Source organism: Anabas testudineus, chromosome 18 (genome assembly GCF_900324465.2).
Source record: "Anabas testudineus chromosome 18, fAnaTes1.2, whole genome shotgun sequence".
NCBI classification, from domain to species: domain Eukaryota; kingdom Metazoa; phylum Chordata; class Actinopteri; order Anabantiformes; family Anabantidae; genus Anabas; species Anabas testudineus.
In genome coordinates, this window is record NC_046627.1 from 5,235,889 (window position 1) to 5,246,051 (window position 10,163).

The 10,163-nt window shown below is 41.3% G+C and overlaps 1 protein-coding gene across 1 annotated transcript in view; it reads left to right on the forward strand.

Annotated features, from left to right (window-relative positions):
• LOC117153049 (NLR family CARD domain-containing protein 3-like) overlaps positions 1-7,173 on the forward strand; it is a 45,070-nt gene extending 37,897 nt beyond the window's left edge. Inside the window, exons 8-11 of the mRNA XM_033326637.1 lie at positions 1,374-1,547; positions 4,832-5,005; positions 5,928-5,974; positions 6,135-7,173. Coding sequence (XP_033182528.1) covers positions 1,374-1,547; positions 4,832-5,005; positions 5,928-5,974; positions 6,135-6,664 — 925 coding nt within the window. The 3' untranslated portion in view covers positions 6,665-7,173. The remainder of the gene's footprint in view (positions 1-1,373; positions 1,548-4,831; positions 5,006-5,927; positions 5,975-6,134) is intronic.
• Positions 7,174-10,163: the final 2,990 nt, after the last annotated feature.

Consider the following 10,163-nt stretch of genomic DNA (forward strand, 5'->3'; position numbering starts at 1 on the left):
TGCCAGTGGAGAAAGCTGCTGCAAAAGCTTTGTAAGTATATGGATAGTTGAATGTTCATTAAAGTGTTGACCAGAGAATCCACAAACTCAAAGTTTAAATAGCTGAGAGAGACCCAAACAGTTTAAATTTCTTAATGTCCTGATTTTTGACTTGCAACAGTTTCCCATCAGCGGTTTTAGTTTTTTCCATTCTGATTATATTATTTTATTTATACAGTCATCATTAAAGGAGATAATTGAACACAGGTTAAAACAAATGTTGTTATACATTGTTACATATATATATACACTGTTTTTCAGACTGAGTGGCTGTAACCTCTCACAGAGAAGCTGTGAACCTCTGTCTTCAGTTCTCAGCTCCCAGTCCTCTAGTCTGACAGAACTGGACCTGAGTAGCAACGACCTGAAGGATTCAGGAGTGAAGCTTCTGTCTGCTGGTCTGGATAATCCACACTGTAAACTGGAAACTCTCAGGTCAGGTCAAGTTTCAATTTTAAATAACTGAAGATATTCAAAATGTCCATAACTGCTTCCAAGCAGATTAAACTTTGTAATGTCTCGTTTTAAGTTGCAAAAGTTTCTCATAAGTATTTTTACAGTATATAAAATAACTGTACTTGCCTCTCTGATTTTATTTTAATGTGTTGTATCTTTTTAGTTCAGGGTCAACATTAAAGGTGATTATTGTCAGGGAATGGCATCATAAGACACAAATAATGCAAAGAAAAGGATTTATTATAACACAATCTCAAAAGCAGAAAAAAACTGGAAACTAACTAAAGTGAGGTATCGAAAGAACACAGCAAGAAATTGGTCTAAACACAAAAACAAAGTGACAACAAAAACCAACCTGAAGCACGGTGGGGAACAAAGTAACAACCTAAACTAGAGAGTAACAACAGAAAATCACTGCACAGATGCAGGCAAAAACTCACACTGGCTGAGGTACAAAGTCCGTTATCCAAGGGCTGGTGAGTGAGGGAGGAAAAAGTCTGTTAAACAAGGCTGGAAGAAATCACTAGAGGGCGAGGTCCAGAGTATAACATGGGCAAGGAAGCAAGACTGGAAACAAGCAGGAAAATTGATGGATAGTTGTAGTCAAAACTGACAAACTACGTGGGAACTGAGGGCTGAAGTGAGCTTATAAAGGAGAGGGTGAATACAGGAAGAACTGATCAGTAATTAGTGCAGAGGGAACGGAAGTGTAAGTCAGTCCATGTATGGGCATAGCAGGAAGTGGCTGGGGAGCAGAACAGTAGGTGTTGTGGGACCAGGTGAAAGAGAGAGAAACAAACAGGACGAGGATCAGACAGGAATTGTGACAATTACAGTTTGACACAAATGTTGTCATGTTATACATCACTGTTTTTCAGACTGAGTGACTGTAACCTCTCAGAGAGAAGCTGTGAAGCTCTGTCCTCAGTTCTCAGCTCCCAGTCCTCTAGTCTGAGAGAACTGGACCTGAGTAACAACGACCTGCATGATTCTGGAGTGACGCTTCTGTCTGCTGGACTGGAGAATCCACACTGTAAACTGGAAACTCTAAGGTTTGGATTCATTATCTTATGTCAATTTTAATGCAGCAGGTTTTTCTAGATCCATAGACTTTGTGTCTATGTGGATCATTGGAGATATTTCAAAAGTTCGCAACTTCTGACATGAGAGAGACCCAAGCAGACTAAACTTTCAAAATGTCAAGTTTCAAAATGTCAAGTCCTCTACCAGAGGCCTGGGAGCTTGAGGATCCTCTACCAGAGGCCTGGGAGCTTGAGGGTCCTGCACAGTATCTCAGCTGTTCCTAGGACTGCACTTTTCTGGACAAAGATCTCAGATGTTGTTCCTGGGATCTGCTGGAGCCACTCTCCCAGTTTGGGAGTTACACCCCCCAGTGTTCCTATTACCACTGGTACCACTTGAGCCTTCACCTTCCACATCTTTTCCTGCTCTTCTTTCAGTCCTTGGTACTTCTCGATCTTCTCGTGCTCCTTGTTACTGATGTTGCTATTATTTGTGATTGCTACATCTATCACTACAGCCTTGTTCTTCTGTTTGTCCACCACTCCTATGACGGGTTGGTTGGCCATTACCCATTTGTCTGCTGCCTGAGGTAATCGCTAAGCACGCCATCAGTATGGGCCATCTTCCTGATGTATTCATGGAGTTTAGTTGTTTAATCCAGAATAGTGGCTTTGACGCTCACTAATCCTCGGCCTCCTTTCTTCCATTTAGCGTACAGTCTGAGGTTTGCTGGATTTGGGGTGAAACCCTCGTGCATTGTAAGGAGCTTGTCGTAATGTCAGTGGCTTCCATCTCGTCCTTTGGCCACCCTATTATGCCAGCGGGATACCTGATGACCGGGAGGGCATAGGTGTTGATCGCCCAGACTTTGTTCTTCCCATTCAACTGACTTCTCACGATTTGCTTTACCCTTTGGAGGTACTGAGTGGTTTCTGTTTTTGCTGTAGCCTCTTCATTGTTATCATTTGCCTGTGAGATTCCAAGGTATTTGTAGCTATCCTCAACATCTGCTATCTTGCCTTCTGGTAGTTCTATCCCCTCAGTTCTGACTACCTTCCCTCTCCTTGCTACCATCCGACCACACTTATCCAGTCCGAATGACATTCCAATGTCTTGGCTGTATATCCTGATGGTATGTATCAGCAAGTCGATGTCTCGTTGGCATACAGCTTGATGTCATCCATGTAGAGGAGGTGGCTGATGGTTGTGGCATTTCGTAGTCGGTCTTGGTGATGATCTGGCTGAGGGGTTCAGGCCTATGCAGAACAGCAGTGGGGACAGAGCATCTCCTTGGTATATGCTGCACTTGATGTTGACTTAGGCAATCGGCTTGAAGTTGGCCTCTAGGGTTGATTTCCACTTTCCCATTGACTTCTGGATGAAGGTTCTTAGAGTCCTGTTGATCTTGTACAGTTCCAAGCATTCCATGATCCATATGTGAGGCATTAAGTCATAGGCTTTCTTGTAGTCAATCTAGGCAGTGCACAGGTTGGTATGTCTGGTGTTACAGACTCTGGTGACTGCTTTGTCTACCAGTCACTGGTGCTTTGCTCCCCTGGTGTTACTACCAATTCCTTTCTGGGCACTGCTCATGTATTGATCCATGTGCCTGCTCATCTTAGCTGCTATGATGCCTGACATTAGCTTCAATGTTGTGCAGAGGCAGGTTATTGGGCAGTGGTTGGATGGGGCTGCTCCCTGCTGGGGGTCCTTCAGGATCAGGACTATCCTGCCTTCCGTTAGCCATTCAGAGTGGGTTCCATCCACTAATAGATTATTCATTTGTGCTGCCAGGCGCTCATGGAGTGAGGTTGGCTTCCTTAGCCAGTAGGCATGGATCATGTCAAGACCTGGTGCTGTCCAGTTTTTCATACCTGAGAGCCTCTCTTGGATGTCTGCCATTGTGATGGTTACTGGATCTTGTTCAGGGAGGTTGCTGTGGTCTGCTCTCAAGTCCACTAGCCACTGGACATTGCTGTTATGTGATGCCTCCTTCTCCAATATGCTTTTCCAGTATTGTTCAGTCTTGGTGGGTCTGCTCTCATGTCATTACCCTGCCACTGTGAGAACACCTTGGATGGCTCAGTGGAGAACATCCTGTTTATTCTCCTGGTCTCAACTTCTCTGGTGTATCTCTTCAGTCAGGTAGACAGAGCTGTGAGCCTTTGCTTGGCAATCTCCAAGGCCTCAGGTATGGTCATGTTACTGTACTTCTTAAGCACCTGGTTCTTCTTCATTATGCCTTTTCGTAGTTCTGATAGTTGGCTAACTTCTCTTCGTGTTGCCTTGTTCTTAGCCTCCAACTTCCATTTCCATTGGGGATACTGCACCTTATGGCTTGCGTTGATCTTATAGCCAAGGACCTCAAGGATCTCAATTGCTGTGCTGTATATCAGCTGATTGGTCTCAGTGATGGTCAGAGTTGGTATTGTCTGTAGTGCTGCATTCACATCTTCTAGCAGACTTTCAGAAAATACTTCACTTATTCTTGGTAACCGGCCTCGGGGGCTCCAGGTGCCCATCTTAGCCATGATTTTCAATCTTAGGTCAGCTGCTTTTGGATTAAGCTCTGTTATTATTGGGGCTTGAAACCCAATTTCTGATTGTGGGGAGGATAATGGTAATATCTCCTCGCTGACCTGTCATCCTGGCTCCCCCTTGTCATAGCATTTGTGTTGTACCTCATCAATCTCTAGTTGTGACATGAGGTGTTTCCTGTGGGTGGATGGATGGATGGATGGATGGATGGGGAAAAAAGTGGTCACTTTTTAATAATTTTTTTAATTTTGTACGTAAATTGGTCATTATATTTGACCTGAATACCACAAATATATAAAAAAAACAATTACTAACTAAATTATAAAATAAAACATTCATGATCTTTAATGTCTTTATTGAACAGACATGTAGCTTTAAACCACACCTCAATCCTTTATTTTATTGATTGGACTCCAGGTTTGCTAACACCTGACTATAGTTGACGTTGTGACATCAGACAGTGTTTCACTGATTTTTCCACCATCACTCTGTATGTTTAATGGTTGTGTTCAATAAAGACATGAAAGATCAGAACTCTTTAGGTGTTTGATCAACTTAGAAATATTGTGTTTGTTTGTTTATATTTGTGACTTTGGGGAAGATCAGATTACATTTCATGAACAACTGATGCAAAACAGGATATTGGAAATAGTTCAATTAGTTTTTCTTTCCACTGTATGTGATTAATTTTGTGACAAATAGGAGTATGTGATGTTGGTTTGTACAAAAAAAAAACAGCACCAACTCTTCTGTGTGTTGTTTTGTGTGTCTGCAGACTGTCAGGCTGTCTGATCACAGAGGAAGGCTGTGCTTCTCTGGCCTCAGCTCTGAGCTCCAACCCCTCCCATCTGAGAGAGCTGGACCTGAGCTACAATCATCCAGGAGACTCAGGATTGAAGCTGCTGTCTGCTGGACTGGAGGATCCACACTGGAGACTGAACACTCTCAGGTATGGAGAGGCCTGCTGCAGCCACAGACAATGTCTGATGGAGGAGGAAGTAGGGATATTAATGAATAATGAAAACAAACGCACCTCTTTGCCATGAAAGGAAGAAAAATGTGTCGGCATCATTTTGTGTCTCAATGTGGATTCTTGTTGATGAACACTGCAGCAGAAAGTAGTTTTGTGCTGGAAACATTTCCTCTCAGCTGATGATAAATCTTCACTGAAACACTTTACATTCAGCAAAGAAAAGAGGGGAGCTCCTGTAATTCAGACTTTAGTGTCTCATTCGGACTTTGGGAACAAATCTCCTCATGATGAAATCAGGTGTTACATTAGATTCTGTGAACTGAGCAGAAAATTCATCCAACTTATAGGTAGAGTTTTTATCCACAGAATGACAATAAATGAATATCAGAGGATTGAATCAGGTCACAGCATCATGTCTCTGTCTCTTCAAATAGTGATGATTGAAGCATCTTCACCTTCCTGAGATCCTGATCTTGTCACAATGAGATCTTGTGTCATATATAGGAGACAGTAAATCAGAACTAGAACATGTTCAGGAAAACACACACACAGAGTCCATGTATGTGGAGTTGAGCCTCTTGGACTTTGCTCTCCAGTTTCCTGCTTCCTGTGGTGTCACATTAGGTTGTCTAGTGACAGAGTGAGACTGAAAGCAGGTGTCTGACACCAAAACTGCTGTGAACTAGAGAATTGAAATCTTTCCTCCATGTCACCTCCCTGCTCCGTAGAATTCCAAGATAAGGACTCCAATTCCTTAGTTGTTTGCTGAATGTCCATCCCTACATACAAGCCTCCATTAGAACAGAACCAGAACATACTGTGTGTATGAGAGCCATGTAATGTCCATGTGTGCATGCTGAAAGAGAATGTGCCGCTCTGACCCCCCTCCTCCTTTCAGGGTGGAGCCTGGTGGAGTCCGATGGTTGAGACCAGGTCTGAGGAAGTGTAAGTGTGTTTTTAATGAGACTGATGAAAACAAAGCAGCAACATTCAACCATCTTCAAACTGTCACATCACTCATTCAAATCCCTGATGTCATGAGTCCTCATCAAACTGATGATAGATTAATAACTGCAGCTGGATTGTGTCTTGTTCTCTCCATCAGATTTCTGTCAACTCACCATCGACACAAACACAGTGAACAGAAAACTACGACTGTCTGACAACAACAGGAAGGTGACACATGTGAAGGAGGATCAGTCATATCCTGATCATCCAGACAGATTTGACTGGTATCAGCTGCTGTGTAGTGATGGTCTGACTGGTCGCTGTTACTGGGAGGTCGAGTGGAGCGGAGGGGTTGATATATCAGTGACTTACAGAGGAATCAGAAGGAGAGGAGCCAGTGAAGACTGTGTGTTTGGAGAGAACGATCAGTCCTGGAGTCTGAGATGCTCTGATGGATGTTACTCTGTTTTTCACAATAACAGATTAACATCCATCTCCTCCTCTGTCTCTAACAGAGTATCAGTGTATGTGGACTGTCCTGCTGGGACTCTGTCCTTCTACAGAGTCTCCTCTGACAAACTGATCCACCTCCACACCTTCAACACCACATTCACTGAACCTCTTTATCCTGGGTTTAGATTCTGGTTTCCTGGTTCGTCAGTGTCTCTGTGTTCAGTGTCGTACTGAGAGTGTCGTCCTGTCAGAGAGACATTGTCAGATAGTCTGTAAATGTCTATTTCACTCCCGACAGTGTAAGAGTGGCCTGGGTAGGCAAGTAAAAGTCTGTGGTAAATTATCAATAAAAAGAACTGTATAAGGAGTATTATACCAAATGAGGGAAACAACTGTTTATCAACCTTATGTAGCAGGTGGAATGAGGACTATGTTGATTCAAGAATAATAATTGATTCTTTATTAATCCTCTTGATGAAATTCATTTTAGACAGGAAGCTGCATTTTAGGCACCACGGGTTCACGGTTCAGTGTCTTGTCCGGGGACACTGTTACATGCAGCCAGGATTTGGGGTGTGAATTGGGAATTGAACCACCAACCCTGGGGTTCGTAGACCTCTTTTTAGGTTTACCGCCAGTCACTGATATTTCAAGTCTGCCACGGCCAGCTGCTGCTAGAAAGAAATATATCATCATTTATCACAAAGTTAATGATTCATCATAGATTAGAATAATGAATTTAGTGATGATGTACATGGTTGTACATCATCAGCAGACCTCCTCCTAGATCAAACACACTAATTCTCAAAAACACAATAAATACAGCAGGACTACTGGGCTGATACAATAGATAAAATACAATAAAATAGAAACGTATATATTTGCAGTTATTACAAGCACAAATGCCTAATGAACGAAAATACTAACAGCTAATCAGCTAGCTTAGTTTAACCATGTTGACTGAGGGGTGGATTTACACCTTGTAATAAGTATGCTATAAACTGTCCCAGTGATCAATAAAGTGTCATCTTATCTTATCTCACCTTTTGACTGTCTTGTTTTTTACTCTCCTGCACCTCCTTCATTGTTCTCAGGAGATTTGGTTTTTCTGGGACCAAAACACATCACAAGTTATTTCATAATATTCAACCACAGACACTAAGGTGTTAGTTGTTGGATTCATGAAGTATATTGAACTTCAAACTTCTTCTTATCTTAACTCACAATTGTTCTGTATCTTAGTTCAGACTTACTATTGCTTCTGTTCTCCTCATGTACAACGTTATTCCTTCTTTGTTTTGGATATGAGATATTCACATTTAGTCATTTGACAGATGCTTTTATCCAAAGTCACTTATATTAAGGGCAACTTGGGCTTCAGTGTCTCGTCCAAGGACACTTGTAGGAGATGTAGGAGGAACTAAGAGTCAAACTCCTGACCCTGTGGTTTGTGGACAACTACTCTGACAGCTGAGCTACATCTATTGTTCTAACACTAAACTACACAGACGTGAGTTTGACTATTGTTGAACTGAAATGAACTAATAATGGTGGAAAGAAATCCACTTCAAAAGCAAACTTTGATGTGGATGGTTTTCACTGGATGAGAAGAAAGTGTCCTTTAAAAAGTAGGTCGTCACACAAAGGCAGCGTAGTACAAGGTAGGAAACTGTGTTTTAAAGCATAATTCACTTCAATTAGTCTAATTACGTGCAAGAGCATCAGATTTGTAGTGAAGTACAAATTGTTGAGTAAATGTACCGAGTTCCATGTTCCACATCAGGCAGTTACAGCTCCTTTCTTCCCATATTCCACCAGTGTAAATGATCAGTGACTCGTCCTTCTGGTAGAACAGCTCGTTTCTCAAGTTCCCAATTTTCATATTTAAATATGGAGGTTAATTAGTTCTAAACATGTACAAGGAGCTGAGAAAAGTCCTGAAAAACAAATATCTGTCAGAGAGTATGAGAGACGTCCACTGGCTTATAGGTGTGGACAGACTTCCTGTCAGAGCAGGAGTTTCATGGAGCTGTTAGGTAACCACTAAACAGTGTCCCATGATCTACTGCAACCAAGATGAGACACAGCAACAGCTCCTGATGGACTGTTACAGAGCTCAGGAGGTGTGGACAGTCCTGAAAGGTCTCAGTCTGGACTTTAATGTTAATTCCAGCTCCATCATGTATGAACACTGAGGGGGAGTTACATTTCAAACAATAATCAACTTGATGGAATGAATCAATGGTGAAGTTGGAGGAAACTTTGTCAGAACTTTTTCTTGTCCTTCACTTCTCATTGAACTGTGGTGTTTGTTGAATTTGCATGATGCTCATATAAATACACCGTCACAGCGAGTCGGACTTGATCCGTTGAAGCAGCTCCAGAGGAACCAAAATGCCGGATCCCGTGAAAGGTTGGATTGTTCTCCAGATTATTGTAGCACACTTGGTGATGGACAAACACAACGAGGCTGTGGAAGAAGAAGGGACGGAACAAGTGCAGCATGATGGTGATGTGTTCAGATGGTTTGGGTTTGATTCTGTACTGTCATCTGCCTGTGCCAGCGTCCCTCACATTTCCCTCTGGGATGAATCAAGTCTCCATCAACTGGGGATGTTCTTCAAACTCTGAAATTAGTCACACACGACCTCAACCCCTAACAGTCAGTTTTCTTTTAACAGCCCCAAAAAAAAACAATTAGTAAAACTTTTACAAATTTAGAAACAATAAAAATTATTTTAGAAACTGATTTTAATGGAATTATTCATTGAATAAACTACATTCATCCACATTTGTTAAATGTGAACGGTAAAATTCATGTTTAGAAGAAATGTGATCTCCAAAGAAATGTCACCAGGTGCTGGATGGATCAGACTAAGTCCAGAAATGGAACTGATTAATTAGTGGTTTATTTGTCTACAGTGATTCTGTTGCAGTTCACACATATCAGCGTTTCTAAAAAGTCACTGTATGTTTTCTTTGACTATACCGACCTGTTATTTAGTCATCAATCACATTATATGAAACAAAGAAAGTTCACTCTGTTGACAATAAAATGTCAAAGTTGATCCAGTTTTCACATTTTTCAAGTATTTAGTTATTTGTACAGCGAGTGAAATAAGTATTGAACACGTCTCCATTTTTCTCAGTAAATATATTAATAAAGTGTTTTTTACAGGAGAATTTCATCAGATGCTGGTAACAACCCATGTAATCCACACATGTAAAGACATCAAACCATATATGTCCAAAGATTAAGTTCTGTACAATACTGTGAATTGACAGAGAAAAAAGTTTTGAACACACTTAGTGGAATTTATTTAACACTTTGTACAAAAACCTTTGATGTAATTTCAGCATCAAGACTCCTCCTGTATGGAGAAACTAGTCGAGTGCGTTGCTCGGTGTGATTTTGGTTCATTCTTCACACAAACAGTCTTCAAATCTTCTCTAAACTCTGATCTTTAGTTCTTTCCATACATTTCAGTTGGACTCTAATCAGGTGATTGTCTGGGCTGGGCCACTCCAGCAGCTTTACTTTCTTTCTCTGAAACCAGTTGAGAGTGTCCTTGACTGTGTGTTTGGGTTTTTACCAACATCTGGTGAAGATTTCATGTGAAAAGCACTTTTAGTTTTATATTTAATGAAAAGAATGACAAAGTGCTTAATACTTATTTTACCCTCTGTATCTGTATCGGCCCATATTACAGCTTGTTCTTATTTATGTATTTAT